A 17,282-nucleotide genomic window follows, 5' to 3' on the forward strand; every position below is an offset into this window, starting at 1 on the left:
ATCAATATTTTTTTCTTCAATAAAAAGCGGTTATAACAAAAGTACTTATAAGCGTAAGTACTTCATAGAGAAGTAGTTCAAAATAATTATATTTTATAGACGTGGAAGTGATTGTTTATAATAAAATGGTTGTACATTTGTTTTATAATCAAATGTCTATTCTTCAAAGGACGATAGTTGCATGGTTTCACTTATAATCTTTTCATGAAAACCCACATCCCACGAAAGGCCACATGACATCCTAATTGACATAGCATTTACATTCAAAATTGAATTATTTATTAATTCATAATTAAATTAATTAACAATCCCTTACATGAATGAAAACTTCTTGTACAAGATGCAAAATGATATGCAAATGCTTGCGAAAATTTATGACTGAAAAATGTATTGAGATGGCTAGCATTAGGTTTGGAGTTTTATGCCAATGGGGCAATGAAAAAATGCCTTAATTTGCATATTAGTAGTGTTAAGTTTGAATATTTTGATACCATAGTAGCATATGTGTGTGAGAAACTCCCGTGATAGTTCTTGTACTATATATTAAAAAAAGGTTTCGAATTCTTCTTTGTAAATTACTATTGAATTTATGTCACGAATTAGTGAACACGCTACAACTATTATTCGTCTATACAAAAAGTTCTAAATGGTTTTTTTCTCTAACCTTGCAGTCTTAAAATTCGGGAATCCACGGTATTCATAGTTTAACATTTGTTGATGGATTTTATTTACCACCATTTAATTTTATTTGGACCATTAGACATCGAGATGAAAAGTATTTTGAATTCAATAACGCTACGGGCACCAACTTGTTTACCAACTTTTGAATACCAACACATGTGGCACATGACATGGCAACCTATGTCATCTGCCACCTCATTTATTTTAATTACATAATTTGTTATATAAATAAAAGAATTTCACACCGAAAAAAGAAAAAAGAAAAAAGAAAAAGAAAAAAATTCTTTTATTTATATAATAAATTATGTAATTAAAATAAATGAGGTGGCAGATGACATAGGTTGCCATGTCATATGCCACATGTGTTGGTAGCCAAAAGTTGGTAAACAAGTTGGTGCCCGTAGCGTTACTCTTTTGAATTTGAACCTTTGGATAACAATAGTCAAATGTTATCCGGGGCCCCCAAAAAAAAAAAAAAAAAAAAAAAGAAGAAGCAAATTTTAGGTTTCAATCTTTGGGTTGGAGATAGCCTAAAAAAAGCCCAAATTAAAATTGGACCGGATTGTTCAAATCTTTGAGAAGCTGACCTAAATAAGAATAAGAATATATAAAAGAGATATTTAGTGATATACCCATTTCTAGCACTAATATTATAAATAAACCCTACACAATTGAATTCCTATAAACAAACCCAAAAAAAACCCAAAAAATGATAGCTAGCCTTATTGAATTTAATATTGATTATTAAATTACTTTGATGCCCTATTGAGTGCTTTGGGTATTTTTATGAGATTTTGGGGTTGGGCTTGTTTTAAGAAATTGATGGCAGTTTTGTAATTTATAAGAAGTTAAAAGTTTTTTTGTTATGTTGTAAATGGACTTTGGGTGTGTTTCTAAAGTCCATTTTATATAGGGTATTTTTATAATTTGGGCCCTCATATTGGGTATAATAGTGAATCTCCCTATATAAAAAAGAGTTGCCAAAAAAGGAAAAAAGCCCATAAACAACCATACGAATTATTATCCCCAACCTGCAGCAAACAAAGAAGAGAGAAATCACGGCATTCTCCCACTCCCAGTAGAAAATTATAATTTGCGATATATAATTTCCCAGAAGGCATCCTCTCAATCAAAACACTCTCTCTTCTCTCTCAAAATTCCATTTTCTCCCCGGAAATTCGCTCCCGGGGGGTTTTTTCCCATGAAACCCTGTAATCCAATAACCTAGGAATTCTTTTCCATCACTTTCCCGGGAAAATCCCCTATCTTTCCGTACACAGTTATCGCCGAGTTCCGGAGGAGGGAGGGATTTGATTCGGTTGCGGGTATTTATAAACCGAGAGCTAGGGGTTTGCGATTGGTTGAGGTTTCTGGAGCATTTGGTAAGAGGGGTTATTTTGAGGCTGGAAATTAGGGTTTGTGGCGATGGGCAGCGTGGATCGAGTCGATGATAGGACCTTTAGGGTTAATTTGACGGGCGATTCAGTTGTCAAGTTGAGAGCGAGTGTGAGGGAGAAGCTTAAGGAGTTCATGGGGGATTACACCGACGACACTCTTGTGGTACGGACTCTCTCATTTGGCTTTTGGTCCCTTTTGCGCGTTGTTCTGAAATTTACGATGATTGTTGGCCAGTTTCAGTGGTTTGATTGCGTTTTGGAGCATTTGTCGGTTTGATTTTATGTTTTATTTGGGTGATTGCATATGGTATTCTTGGTTCTTTCTTCATGTGGAGGAAAGATTTGGCTTTGGCTTTGGTTTTGGCTTCACCGTCTAAATTATTATCCTGAAATTTAATGTATTTGGCTGCCAATGTTGATGCCATGAATTGGGTTTAAGTGAACGTTGGCTAAGAAATGTTGCCATTTGCTTTAAGGTAGGCGATTAGGTCTGACTTGGAGATGCTAAGCATTGCAGTACTCTTGAATTTTGGTTTCATCTAAATCGTTACCCAGATTTTTGAGTTTATACTTTTAGTTGGTATGACCGTATGAGTATGTAGAGAATGTTTGCATTTCTCTTGCCCCTCAGGTCAGGTATATTTTATGATTGAAAAAAGTTAAGATACATCACTCCTTTGGATTTTCTTTGAGGAATTTATGCCCATTGTTCAAAATGTGAGCTGTAAGTGTGCCAAATGTTTTAGGCTTTTGTTTATGACTGCATTGCTTGGGCATTTGTACGGAATCTGTTAAGGTGGCTGTCTGTGTGGGGAGTTTTTAGGGGCACAAAGCTTCCAAGATAGTTTATTTTTTAGAGGGAGGGAGAACATACCATTGTGAAAAAGTCTTCTTGCAATATTGCTCATGACCTATGTGTGCAATGAATTTGAAACATCATTTTCAAGGATTGGTGCAGGCCCTAGACTTGTGAGTAATATAGGCTTCAAGCCTAGGGTTTACATGGGGTTTTGAGATTACGCTACTGCGGAGGTGGTATGTCCAATTTATTTTAAGGTTTAAGGTTTCCATAATTGAAAATTGAAAATGCGTTTTAAGGTTTCCATAATTGAAAATTGAAGACATAATGTTCGTAAGCTTCGGGTACCTCTTGGACTTTCTTGGGACACATTGAGATTCCTCTCTGATCTTATTATGTTTTTATTTTCAAGGATGATCCTCATCTGTGCCTTATAAAAGTGACAGGATCACAAAAATTAAACAAAAAAATTAAATATCCCGAAGTAGTCTACCAATTTATTTATATTTTATGCAACACAGTTGAGAAGTTGCATATAAGTACATGTACCTGTCTCTGTTTTTGGTTGTGACTTTGCAGATGTATTTTTCGTGTAAACGAACAGTTTCATATGTGCAAGTTTTGTGTTTCTTGAGATTTACAGTCTTGTTTAATCCATTGTGTTGTTTCTTGTGCCCATCTTTCTTACGTTAAATGATATGAATGCAGTTTTTCAGGGTTAGTATATAAATGACTAACTGGCATATAACCGTATTGTATTTTTATTTGTTTTAGATGTGTATGGGTGGCACCTAAGGTCTATAGTATAAGTTTAGTAGTTCAAGATGATGCGAGTATTCTGAGTCTTATCCAGTTCCATCTCAGAGCTATAAGTATAAACTTCTAAAGTACATCTCTGATAATGAAGGGTTTCTAGGAACCCTGCCTAATTATTTAGGAATATACTTATAAATTCCTCCTCCCTCACTCCATCCTTCTCCTTGGCTTCACCCACTGCATACACCTATTCTCTAGTTCTCTTGTTCTGGGTTCGTGGGCAGAAATCATAGAATAGGAATAAATGTAACTTGGCTTATTTAGGGGCAAGATATTTTGTCTCTCTCCCCTGCCTTCGCCCTCCTTTTAATATCATTTTTGCTCAATTTGGTGATGATGGGGAGATGCAAGGTGTATTTGGGTTGAATTTAGGGTATGGTTGATCAAAATTGGTTGTTGCTCTTGGTGTAAGTTTATACTGGTTATGCTTTACTTTGGATTTAGATTTGGTTTTCTTCTTATCTTGTAAATTTGGGTGTAATTTAGGCCATGGTTGTTAACAAATGGGTTGCTGGTTTTTAGGTTTCACTTTTTTAGGCTTTATGGTGGTTGTGTAATTGGTTAGACTTGGGTTAGCACATTTGATAGGGCCGGATTTTATTATATTTTTAAAATTTTTCCTCACGTGGGCATGGTTGGGTTCAAATTGCAATCCTTTTATGCCTTATGTTCGACCTATATTTGGTTAGAGTTGTATAGAAGACTCATGGCTGTTTAGTGTCTTGCAGAATAGGGGTCTACTAGGTTTGTGGTGACATATTTTGAGGGATTAGAAGTACTGAATTTGATAGTTACAGAATTTGTGGATTGTGGAAGGCAAAGTTATGCCAGGCATAGAGTGGTTATTTTTATACCTGCATGGTAGTTTTTTTCTTTAATGAAGTGATTCTTATTTGTCGGGTACTTTTTATAATACAGAAACATGTGCCACTCCACTATTTTGACCAGAGTTATTTCCACTTAAAGGACCGTAAGTTATGTCATGTGATGGGATTTTGTACATTTGAGACTTTTCCTCACGTATAATGTGGAAGTAATGCCATTAGAAGAGAGTTATATGCATACTATTTAATGTTTAGTGATACGACAGAATTTCTTCTCATCTCATTTGTTTAATATACACATTTCAGTGGATTTTAATTTGCATAAGATCAGAGTGAAACATTCCTTTTGTGGATGCTTTTTCTTCTTGATGACCAGTTGGCCTTCGTCTCCATTTTTGTTTGTGTTTCATTGTCTACTTGGGTTCATCCTCTTGGTTTTTTCTTTATGTAGAATTATACACAACTTATGCCATTAGAACTCTAGCTCAGTTTTCTAACTTATGTTGCAGGAATATGTAATTGTCCTTTTAAGGAATGGCAGGCGGAAAGAAGAAGCGAAGAATGAGTTGAATGTGTTTTTGGGGGATGACAGTGATTCTTTTGTTTCTTGGTAATTTATTATTTTCCCTCTTTTATGAGCAATGTTAGTTCATAGATGATGGTTGTTTAGCAACCTAGCTCTGGTCACACATGTATTGTGGACAAAAGTTTTAATTATTTGTTTAAAATTTTCCTCAATAGGTTGTGGGATCATCTGGCTTCAAATTTGGATTTGCATGTGCAATCTCAGGATTCTGATATGGAAGATGCGAGTAAAATAAAAACTACATCAGGTGACCAAACAGGAAATACTGATTCTTATCATTTGGGTTCTGAGCCAGAAAGAGAGAAGTCTAATAAATTAACTAGAAGCCGGCACAATAGGGAATGGAAAGGACTAGCGAGGGATGCAGCTGAACCCCCTCCTTTTCTAAGCTCTGAGATTGGAGATATTCATGTAGATGAAAAAAGTCATAGCAAAGTCATTCGTGCAAAATCTCCTTTGCGCCAACCTGCAGCTCAGAGGAAAAGGATTCGGCCTGATGAGCGACATAATACAGAGGTTTGAATTTGTAATTTTTTCTTTTATGATCCTGAAGCAGGGTCTAGTTGAATTGACCTTGGGTTTTGCAGCTGTTTTTGATTGGTGACATATGATTAATGTTATAATTATCTATTCTTCAGTTGTATTGACTGGTAAATTTATTTTTTTTGTCAATGTAATAAATATTTATGATTAATATATGCTGAAGTTTGGCATAAACTGCTATATTAAAGTATTCAAGGCTGATATTGAGTTCTGGAACTATCCTATCTGTAATTTGGAGTTTTCAATTTTGTACTAATAAAATCTGAAAATTTGTTCAAGTACTCTTGTAAGCGATTGTCTTGTTTATTATTCTTCAATCAATCAGTGGTCCATTATTGATCACGTTTTATGGGGAACTGAAACAGCAATTTTCCTATCATTTTCTTTTTAGAGATTTTGCTGTGGATTGGCTTTCATGTTGTTGCTTGGATGTCAATAAACTGTCTTTGAACGTATTAACGGTTTTCAATGTACATACAGCTGATCTTGTCCACTTTTGCTAATCCTCCATCTATCTGTTAAGATGATATTGTAGACTAGAGTAACTATGCTATTTATGTGTATTTAAGGAAGATCATTTTGGACTGCTATAACTGGTACAACTAGCCTTCTTCTGACACATCGATGGGTTGAATCTTAAAACACTACTTGCTTTCAGGCTTGACAAGCCAAACAAAATGATAGACTATTTTTTCTGCTCACAACTTTTTTGGTATAGAAAGTATGCACTTTGATAACTATTATCCAACTTTCTCATTCAATTTCTTGACAGAGGGAACCAGTTTCTCAAGTGAATATTGATGCCCCTCGACGGCTACTCCAATTTGCCATGCGGGATGCGCTGACAACCTCAAGGCAATCAAATTCAACAATGCAGCCCACATTGAAGCGACTCCGTTCTGTGGTTTCTACACCCACTGTTGACTCATCAGTGGCTGATTGTCCTCGACGAATTCAATCTGTTGCCAGGGTGCCAAATCCCATGTCAACTGTAATGAAAGCTGTTGCAGAAGCTGCTGAAAATGTAACAAGAGTTAAATCATCAGGTAGTGTGTTTGACCGACTTGGTCGTGGTATGGATGTCTCAGAGATGAGTGACCCACTTGCATCGTTTAGAGAAGCTGCTACTGAGGATGGTGTATGTGAAGATGCCATCCAAATTCGTGAGCAAATGCGATCAACATATCTTAAAAAAAGTGAACATGGTGGGCAGTTTGTAAGGAATGCTATCTTAGAAAGTGAAACTGGTTTGGCTTCTGATTGTATATCAGACAATGAAGGGTTTGATGATGTCAATGTTATGGGTCGTAGAGTTACTGATGTTTCCCAAACTGGGACATCTGGTGGAAGCAAGGGTGCTGACGATGTTATGCGGATATCAAGGAATAAAGATCAGGGTCAACCTACTGCACCTGCAAATTCTGCTCATAAGATTGTGAACATATCTGTGAATGTCAATACTTGGAAACCACCCCATTATCAGGAGCCAAAAGAAGTTGCTGACTCAGATGACTGGACTTCTGTACAGGATGGTGAGGTAGGGGTTCCCAAATCTGATTTGCGGGTCATGAAAGAGAACAGCAACCCTGTCACAGTTAGTAATGGAAATGTAAGATTGATCTCCCCCACCACACACGGCAAATTTTTTTTCGTCCACAGTTCTTTTTTTTTTTGGGTGCCCTGGAGACTGCCATTGAATATGTTGTTTTCATGATAACAGGCGAACCCTGCTGCAGATTCTCAAAGGATGCTTTCCTCTTCTACTGGTGTGTTTTGAAACTCTGAAATAGTCAGCTCTCTTTTTGCTTCCATGCTAATATTGTAATTCCTGTTACTGTTCCCCCTTCTTTAGGGGAGTCAGGACCCTGTTTCTAGCTCCTCAAACAATTGATTTCCTTATTGGTGCTGTATCATCTTGATTTGAGCACTACGCAAATTTACATCTTATTAAGTTTTGTTCTTGGAATATCGCATAGGTGTGTATGCTGCTGGACGTCCTTTGGAGGATGCAGAATCTCGAACCATCTTTGTTAACAATGTAATAGCCCCTCTTCTTGTTCAAGGTTTAACATATTGTCTTGGTTCTGTCCATTGTCAGTTTCGATTATATTTTGTTATGAATGCACAGGTCCATTTTGCTGCTACAAAAGATAGTCTTTCTCGACATTTCAACAAGTTTGGGGAAGTGCTAAAAGTGGTGATACTTACTGATGCAGCAACTGGGCAACCTAAAGGGTAAGATGTGTCGTCTCATCCAAATCCTTCCTTTTTCTTTGAGGATGATACACATTCAGTTGTATTTTTTGGCTAAATGACTTTACTTGAGCAGGTCGGCCTATGTAGAGTTCACACGGAAGGAGGCGGCAGACAATGCATTATCTCTGGATGGAACCTCCTTCATGTCCCGGATCCTTAAGGTAATGATTATTTCTGATGGTTTTTGCTATTGTGAGCTCTTTGGGAATATACATCATATTTAGCTTGCTTCTTAACATATGATCTTGTAAGGTATAAATTGTTCATAGCAGGGAATATGTGTGTTGATTGCATTTTGGGCTGTGACCGAAAATGAACATGGAATGGTTTTATTCTTTAGGGTTTAAAGATAGTTACTTTGCAACAAAATATTGACCTCGTTATCATCCTATTGCAGGTTGTGAAGAGGGGCGCTGCAAATCAAGAAGCAGCTCCTGTCATCACATGGCCACGGATTGCCCGGGGATCCCCATTTGCCACTGCGAGGTTTGCTAGGTCGCCTTTCCCAAGAGGCATGTCTGGTGCATATAGGCCTCGTCCCCTAATCAAACCTGGTGCCAGGAGCATGCAGTGGAAGCGGGATACTCAAGCCACTCCAGGTGAGAGTGGTCCTCCAGTCACTGGCAATCCTGTTCCTTCTCCGACAGCTCGTAGTCTAACCTACGTGCGAACAGAACCCAAGCCAGAGGGCAACTAGTCCAAAAATGTTACCTTCCGCAATATGCCCGACTTGAAATTGCACCACTTGAAATGCTAGAGGTTGTTGGAAATCCAATAAATTGGAGTATATTCTTTTTGTAAATGGTGGAGAACATTGTTACGTGGAGGCTGAATTGGAGGGGAAGGTTTCCCTACTCGCAAATTTTTGGTTTATTCTTTTGATTTGGAGATAAAAGAGCGGTTTGGTTGTTATGGCATGGGATAAAGCGAGGGAAAGTATTTTGGATCGAGTACTTAGGTGTTTCTTCCGGAGATAAATATTGTTCGCGATAAAATTTGTGAATACGGCTGACGGATATATGGTTTCTTTTTTGAAGGATAATCTGTTGATTTTGCGTTGTAATATTTATACATTGATAAACCAAAAAAAAAGGGGTAAAAAGGATGAAAAGAGAGATTAGTTGCCTCGTATGGTGTTATTTTCTATTTTTGTTTAGATATATTGCAAATTCAATTTAGTAATGTCTGTCATGATATTCTGCGTTTTTCAGTAATGAAGATGCTAAATGTTCTTGAATGAATCACTGCCAAATAAGAAAATTAGAATAATATACCCAAAAAAGAAGATAACAGGGTTGGTTATTCTAATTGTTGCCACCATATATTTTGCCAGTTACAATTGCACAAACAAATCACTCACGTAAGCTTGCTGCATCCTAAATATAATTTCCTAAGACATTTCCAAATGACCTTCACAAGGGAAATGGTCTCTTGCCAAACTGTTCGACAACATAAGATTTCGTTTATATCGCCGCAAAATGAATCCGGACCATTGATTGATTAAGTTGATTATGGTCTAAATGTGACAACATACATGTAGCAGGAACTGCTGGTATTTTCAGAAGGGTGAACTGATAATGCCATTGGCTTGATTTATAGGCTGCTTTGGCAGACATAGATGGGATTATTATAGTCGTTTTCACTTCCCGTAAAATGAAAGGATACAAAAATCCAATAACATAACAACCATTTAACAAAATTCATGAAAACAATCTCATGAACAAGAATTAAAACTCATCTTGTAAGCACAGCAAACAAGACTCCAACTGACAAACCAGCAATACACAAGAAAGAAACCCCGCGAACCCGAACAAAGAAGACATTCAAATTCTTAGCAACCTGAAGAGTGAGTGTCAAAATCTGCAACCGACCTTGCTCCTCCATCTTCTTAAAGAAGTAGATCGGCTTCAAACTCTGCCTCAACATGAATGCCAATGAGATCGGCAACCCAAATGCCAAAATGCTCTGAATTGAGACCTCTGGAATTGGCGTGGACTTGGTTATGTATGAAATCCAAGCTCCAACACCAAGCTGGACCAACCCCAGAAGAGCAAATGCCCTGCTCAGATTATACATGTTCTTTGCCATCCCTTCAAGAACTTCTCTGGTCTCATTGGCCAAGGATGATAGGTCTCGCTCCACGGTCGGTCCTTCAATTTCTTGGTGCTTGAAATCAGGGTTTTGACTAGGGTATTCACTTGGGTTTTGGGGCTTTTCAGATTCTGATGGTGGTGAACTAGAGGTTGAAAGAAATCTGGGTCTTTGATCTGATAACCATAAATTGGTACCGAAACTTGAACATGACTGTGTAAAACCAAAATTGGGTTTTTTGGGTTGTGGATCAAAAACCCTTTGGTGCATAAATTCAGGGTTTTGAGTACTGGATTTTCTAGTTGGTACCCAACTGAGATTGAGGTTTATGGGTTTTGGATTTGGTGCTGTTTTGTAGTCTTTGACAATGGTGGTGGGGTTTGAGGGTGGTTGTGAGAAAGTGGAATTGGAGGAGTGGGTGAAGGGTTTAGGCGTAGAGTCTTGGAGATTTTGGGTGACGAGGTAGGCCGAGGATACAGACCATGATGAATAAGGATGAGAGAGCCTTGCAAACTTGGAGCTGAATCTGCGTGAGATCATGGCGGCCATTTTTGGTGAAACAAAAATTCAGAGACGCAGAGACAGAGAGAGGGTTGGGAGAGTGAGAGCCGTGAGGTAAAATTTTAGACTTTTCAGCAGAATGACCCCAATGTAGTCACCGAGCCCAAAATTATTTCAAGCGGGCCATTGTGCAGACCCAAATTGGAATATTTGATTAGGGAAGGAGTTTAATAAATAAATAAATAAGGATTATTTGATTCGATTTTCTATATGTAGTTTCTACTTGCTTGTTACTGCGTTATTTCAAAATAAAATAAAATAAAATAACTGGTTTATGTGTTAGGATATTGATTGATGTCATATCTCAAAAGTGGACAATCTTAATTCTGTTATCTATTGTGTTCATTCATATTATAACACGTGAATAAATTCTCATATTATAATATGTGAATAAATAAATTCTAATATTATATTAAGTGAAAGAGTTATACTATGTAATAGTATCTCAGTAATTTCTCATTTTCTAGAATTTTTAGGCATTATATGATAACCACTGTGTGAAAGTGTGACCGTAATAAAAATGGGCCTGAAATAATTAGGATGGGTGGAACAAAATCAAAGAAAGATTCATGTCATTACACGCTAATAAGATTTTGACTTGATTTGGATCAACAATATGGGGCCAAATGTCCTATTAAGGAAGTTTATGAAATCTGATCGAAAAGGTAAACTTTCTCAAATCATTCCATAGAATTCAGAATAGATAAAGTGGCTCAAATTGAGGACTAAGACATAGTAAGAAATCCTTAGCTTCCCAACGAAATGAGGTAAGAGATCAACGCGATTATGCGACAATATATTTGGTATTAAGAATGGTATTTGGACCTAAATTGAAAATACGAGCTCAGCCAAGATTTCTGCAATACAACTCGCACTTTGCAGTTGTGAGATCAAAAAGTAGTTGGAACACATTCTCACTATAGGTAGCTAACAATATCAATTGAAAGCTTGGAAAATGGAGATCATGCACCGAAATAAATAAAAAAAAGAACAAGAAAGAAAAAGGGCAAAACCCAGGACCAGAAGCTCTTTTAATTTATTCCATTATAAGTAAAAAGAAATGAGAACCAAGAGAGATACCCACCAATCTCTATGAAGTAGTCTCTCTCTTAACTCTCATTTTTTTTTAAAAAACATAAATTAATTTACTGCATGTAGTAAGCAATGAAGGACACAATGGAGGCACCAACCACGGACCCCAAGACAGGGAGGCTGGCAGAGGCATCATTTGCGGCTCCTCCTGGTCCTGGGGCAGGGGCAGGGGAGGGGCTTTGGGTGTAGGCGTGACCCTCATGAGCCATCACAGCGCTGACAGAGGCGGCGGCGAAGAGGACAGCGCAGACAATCTTCTTCATTTCCATGGTGGCCTTGTGGTGGAATTTGTTGGGCTGAGATCGGCGAAACTTGACGTTGAAGATGAGCAGCGAAGAGTGTTCGCTGAAAACGCCTTGGAGTTGAGAGTGCTGCCTTGGGAGTTTGGTGGGGGGTTTAGGAGGGATTTAAGGGAGATTTTTCATGCCTATCTTTTTGGAATATCGAAATTGATAGGTTTAATACCATTTTGGGCATTTTCTGTTTTGGGATAAATCATAATATTGTTGGTAAGGCTAACTCTTTTGTATATTATTAGTAATTAAATAATAAAATAATTATAAATATTGGATCGGTATGGGTTTTTGTCGGGTTAGAGATTGTTACCTGTCTTTTTAACCAAACGTTTTGGTACGGATCGGATTAGAATAATTAAAAATAAAAAATAATTATTTAAACAAAACAAACCAAACAATCGATACGATAATTCGAATGAGATGTCCACATCTAAACATGATATAAGGGATTATAAAAAATGTTAGGGTATATCGGGTATTGTGGTAAAGTGTTTGGTTATCAATAAAAAACGGAAGAAAAGAACAATTAATGCATTGGATATTAATTGCTGACAATATGATGCAATATTTCCGAGTTTGTGCTAAGGAAATCCATTTCTCATGGTTTATTTGACGTATGATTAAGTGTAATGTCTGTTGAAACAAACTTGCCAAATAAAATTTGGGATATTGAGATTTATAATAAACTAGTCCCTTGGCACATGCTCACGCACATGTGTCAATTGGTTTTCTTTTTATTTTTTTATTTTATTTATAGAATTAAAAAAAGATAACCTGGGTAGTAATGTTCTATAAAAGTAGGACCTATTATCTGATTTTGTTTTTTATTTTAATTTTTTTAAATATGAAAAAAGTGAATTTACCATATTATCCTCATTTAATTAATAATTTCAAATTTTAATGTTTGAATGAACTAATGGCATTTTCTGGTATTTTGAATGTTTCACAATTCTTTGCCTTTTGCTTTATATATTTGCAGAATAAAATTTGGGATATTGAGATTTATAATAAATTACAATGGTTAGGGTGTTCGGTTTCACTCCCAAATCATGGCCAATTAATAGTGAATCAAAATAAGAGGAGAAACCAAATCAAATCAAACTCTTGTGCGGTTTAGGCTCAGTTTGGGATCGCTATCACTTTTTAAAAAAAGTTGCTTCTGCTGTGCTTTGAAAATATTTAGCTGTAAAGCAAAGCAGCTCTATTTTTGGTAAACAATAATTTTAAAGTTTTGTTAGTACAAAAAGCAGTGTCAAAACCATTTGGTAAATTTTAATATAGAATTGTTGTAACTATGAATAATGACCAAAATAGACATGATATTAAAAGTGTTATGTACTAATCGTATGGTGGTAGTGGAAGTGATGAAGTGGAGGTGGTGGTGGTGGTGAATGTGGAGTAGGTGGTTGTGGTAGTGGTGGTGGTGGTGGGGATGGCGGTTGTGGAGGTGATGGTGGTGGGGATGGTGGTTGTGGGGGTGATGGCGGTGGGGATGGCGGTTGTGGAGGTGGTGGTGGTGGTGTTGGTTGTGGTGGTGGTGGCGGAGGATGATGAGGAGGAGGATGTGGTGGTAGTGGTGGCGGTGGTGGCGGTGGCGGTGGTTGTGGAGGTAGTGAATGTGGTGGTGCAAGGGGTGGAGTTGGATGTGGAAGTGGACGTGGTATCATTTTTAAAAATGAATGATGGTATTTTGGGAATTAAAAAAAATCATTAAAGGTTTATCTTTGCTTATTTTGAAAGCAGTTTTGAAAAGCAACCTAGAGCATGTTTTTAAACTGCTATAAAAAAGCCACTGTTTTTAAAATAATCGGGATATTTTATTTTTACCAAACACCCTAAATTGCATAACTTTAAAGTGACGCAAGTTTTTGGCCAAAAAAAACAATCTCAAACGGGGCCTTAGGCCTAAGCTCAACACTCTTTCATGTTTTTGGTTTTCTTTTCTTGTTTGTAATTTAGCCCAATTACATTACAAAGTTTTATAATTTCGTTTACCCTCCGTTTGAATGAAAGAATTGAAAATTACATAGAATTCTAAAATGACGAAATTTAGGGGGGGGGGGGGACGAAATTTAGACGAATTGCCGGTCTGAAAGTGAGACAATGTTGGGGAGAGAGAGATGAGTGAGAGAAGAGGAAGAAAGAAAGGTCGAGGAGAAAAAAAAAAAAGAATAGTTTTAATTTTTAAAAAAGTAATATAATTTTTTTTTTGTTCAATTATACATTTTTTTAAATATCTATTTAGAACATCAATTAGCAAAAATACATTTGAAAAATAACTCACATATTATATTTTCAAATTGTACTACTTTTTATTGTTTTATTTTCTAAAGATGTTTTCTAATTAATCTATTAGACGCATTTTCAATTCTTGAAAATACAAATTCGTTTCTTGTTTTCATTCTTTGAAAATATTCTAAAAAAACATTCTCCAAAAACATTGCCATAAATCTCTAACATCCTAACAACATTATTCAAGATTACATCAAGGTAACAAAGTAACAATCTAATTATATTAAAGGTTGATAGCAACGTGTACGCCGAAACATAATAATACATGATGATAACCAATAAGGAAATGCCAAGCATCATAGCACATGCGATTGATTTGGTTTGGTTTGTTCACTTTTTAGTATTAAAACTGAACAAAATCGATGAGATTGATTTGGTTTGACCAGTTTAAACAGTAGCACATGTGCTAAAGGCTCATCAGATTAAGCAAAGGATGTCTGAAAAACAAATGACATCAACAGATTTGAGAATAATTTGCCTAAATACATTTTGGTTACTCTTTAGATTAATTGTTACTACCCAAAAAAAAAAAAAAAATAAAATAAAATAAAATCTAAAACATTCCTAAAGACGTGAAAGAAATGATGAGTCCTCTAACAAAAATGAAGTAGAACAAAACAAGAGAAACCCTATTCCAATTCAATCTTATTCCCTTCCTTAGTTCCTAATATATATGAAAGAACTCTTCATTCAAGGCAGGCAGCAAGTAGTAGGTAAGGTATGATACAAGGCAGGTAGCAACTAAGGAACCCCAGGTGGGCAAGCCAGCAGAGATATCGCTGCTTGATTTTTGTGCTTTTGGAGGTTTTGGTGCTCCGGTGGCTTTATCCTTGCCTTTCTTACGAGCCATCACAACGCTGACAAATGCAGCAGCAAAGAGGACAAAGCAAGCAATCTTCTTCATCTTCATTTCCATGGCTAAGTTGGTGGTTTGTTAATTAGGCAAATACTAGCCGAGCTCCAAGAGAAATATTGAGAATGTGATTAATATTGTCAATGGTCACTGAGTCCAGTCCGAGGAAAGTGGTGAGATTGTGAGTGATTTATGTATGGGAGGAGAGGTTCATGATGTTTTGGGTTTGAGTACAGTTAATCTTTTCCATATTTAGTCTTTTCTTTTTCAACTCCTGATAGGGCATAGCTATATTTAGGTGACTGCTACACTGTGTTTACTTGCATGTTGAGAATTTCATGTGGACAGAAGTGATTGTAGCATGTTTGGGTTTTGTGGGTCTTGTCGTTAACACTTGGTCACTCATCAAAAAAAGGAAAGGAAAACAAAGCAGGCAAGGATTGGAGGAAAAAAAAAAAAACTATTTTGAGACATTGTGTATTGCTGCAAAGTTGCATTTGAAAGTGCAAAATTTGAGTATGGAGCATGGGTTGGAGATAGTCTTATACACAGATTTTCATTATATAGGTTTTTTTAAAATAATTTTTTTTTAATATCACAAAATGTTCTATGAAATTAACAAATTGCATTCTTTTTTTTAAAGTATCGTTCGTGGTCCTCAAGGTTAATATGTGTGCTCATAAATAGTCATTCCGTCAAAAACTCTGTTAGTTTGCTGATGCTCCATATAACCAATATTATAGTACCACGTGTATTTAAAATACAAGATATATTTTTAAAAAATAAATTAAATTTTAAAATACAACTTTTCTTTCAGTTTTCTAATTTTTAATTTTTATGAATTCTAAATTCTAAATTATTTTTAAAATATATATTATATTTTAAATACACATGGCACTACATTATTGGATATGTGGACTCCACATATATGCCATCAGCAAACTAACGGAAATTATAAATTATTTAAAAAATATATATATATATATTGTATTTTAAATACACATGGCACTACATTATTGGATATGTAGACTTCACATATATACAATATCACCAAACTAACAGAGTTTTTGACGAAATCTAATGACATTGATTATTTGTGAGAACGTATATTAATTTGAGGAACATAAATGATAAAAAAAAGAAAAATAATAAGAAAAACACAATTTGATAATTTTGTGAACCTGAGAGACATTTTGTGATATAAATTCTTTTATTTAAATACTGAATGTTAAACTTGATGCAGACTTTGAAATATCTAGATCTTCTAGTTCTAGGTGTATGTAGGTACTAAATTATTAATTTCCTGTACACAACTTTGTCCAAATGCATGCACATGCAGTTCTGAAACCTCTGACAAAGGTAAAAACAAAGAAAATGGTTTCATTTCGGAAAATCTCTTCAAAACCAAACATATATGATGGGATCCACGAGACTGGTTTCATAATTTTTTAGAGGAAAAAAAAACCCAAGATTCTATCTTCATAAGCTAATAAGTTGTATTAGGAGTGGGTGCGGTCTGATTTTTCTCTTGAATTGGAATTGAAACCAAAAATTACATACAAAAAAAACAAAAAAAAACAAAAAAAACCCTTGGAAAGTGAGCACACTTTTTCAAATATAACAGTTGCTTCCTTATTTGTTTTTGTTAAAAAAACCTAAATTATGTCTATAAATATCTTCAAATTTCATAAATTTTTTTCGTTCACTTCATTCAACATTTCTTACAAATTTTATCACATTCTCTACTTATTCACAACATTCCACACTCAAATTTTTTTAATCAAATATTTTCCATACTTATTCTTTTGTCAAATATTTTCCACACTTGTCAGAAAAATTGTTAAATACAAATGCACTATGCTTCAAAAGCAATAATGCAAATGTACTTTTTTTGGCAACAAAAATATGCATTTATATGGGACTGAAAGGAAAGAAAGAGTAGAATATCGGAGATCATCACAATTTTAGAAACAGAAAAAGATCTAAAGGCGGCAACTACCTTTCAAGTGATACATACATTAATATTAGGAGTGCAATTAAAGGAAGGAAAAACTACATAAAAATCATAAATTATAGGGTCATTTTCAAGTTCAGACTTAACTTTAAAGACATTTACGAGTACATACTTAAACTCCCGAAAATCCTACAATTTACTCCCTCCGTTAGCTAAACCGTTAGTTAATCTATTAAATGCT

The 17,282-nt window shown here is 35.6% G+C and overlaps 3 protein-coding genes across 3 annotated transcripts; 1 reads left to right on the forward strand and 2 right to left on the reverse strand.

The window, feature by feature from the left end:
• The first annotated feature begins 1,693 nt into the window (after positions 1–1,693).
• On the forward strand, positions 1,694–9,046 carry LOC117618627 (nucleolin 2). The gene is made up of 9 exons (XM_034348284.1): positions 1,694–2,241; positions 5,027–5,127; positions 5,259–5,619; positions 6,419–7,255; positions 7,367–7,412; positions 7,623–7,684; positions 7,775–7,881; positions 7,976–8,063; positions 8,300–9,046. Exons 1-9 carry the CDS (start codon positions 2,107–2,109, stop codon positions 8,597–8,599), a joined length of 2,037 nt encoding a protein of 678 aa, XP_034204175.1. The 5' UTR covers positions 1,694–2,106; the 3' UTR covers positions 8,600–9,046.
• A 505-nt stretch (positions 9,047–9,551) lies between these two features.
• Positions 9,552–10,626, reverse strand: LOC117619150. The gene has a single exon (XM_034349024.1). The coding sequence runs from the start codon at positions 10,540–10,542 to the stop codon at positions 9,637–9,639; it is 906 nt and encodes a 301-aa protein (XP_034204915.1). The 5' UTR covers positions 10,543–10,626; the 3' UTR covers positions 9,552–9,636.
• Positions 10,627–11,699: 1,073 nt separating this feature from the next.
• On the reverse strand, positions 11,700–12,009 carry LOC117620140 (arabinogalactan protein 23-like). The gene has a single exon (XM_034350261.1). It carries the CDS (start codon positions 11,913–11,915, stop codon positions 11,700–11,702), a length of 216 nt encoding a protein of 71 aa, XP_034206152.1. The 5' UTR covers positions 11,916–12,009.
• Positions 12,010–17,282: the final 5,273 nt, after the last annotated feature.

This window comes from Prunus dulcis, chromosome 2 (assembly GCF_902201215.1).
Source record: "Prunus dulcis chromosome 2, ALMONDv2, whole genome shotgun sequence".
Classification (NCBI taxonomy): domain Eukaryota; kingdom Viridiplantae; phylum Streptophyta; class Magnoliopsida; order Rosales; family Rosaceae; genus Prunus; species Prunus dulcis.

Bases quoted from the DNA above. Each gene is read 5' to 3' on its own strand.
- LOC117618627 (XM_034348284.1), top strand. From the start codon at position 2,107: ATGGGCAGCGTGGATCGAGTCGATGATAGGACCTTTAGGGTTAATTTG. The intron at 2,242-5,026 runs GTACGGACTCTC...CTTATGTTGCAG, and splicing joins ACACCGACGACACTCTTGTG to GAATATGTAATTGTCCTTTT. The intron at 7,256-7,366 runs GTAAGATTGATC...TCATGATAACAG, and splicing joins TCACAGTTAGTAATGGAAAT to GCGAACCCTGCTGCAGATTC.
- LOC117619150 (XM_034349024.1), bottom strand. From the start codon at position 10,542: ATGGCCGCCATGATCTCACGCAGATTCAGCTCCAAGTTTGCAAGGCTC.
- LOC117620140 (XM_034350261.1), bottom strand. From the start codon at position 11,915: ATGGAAATGAAGAAGATTGTCTGCGCTGTCCTCTTCGCCGCCGCCTCT.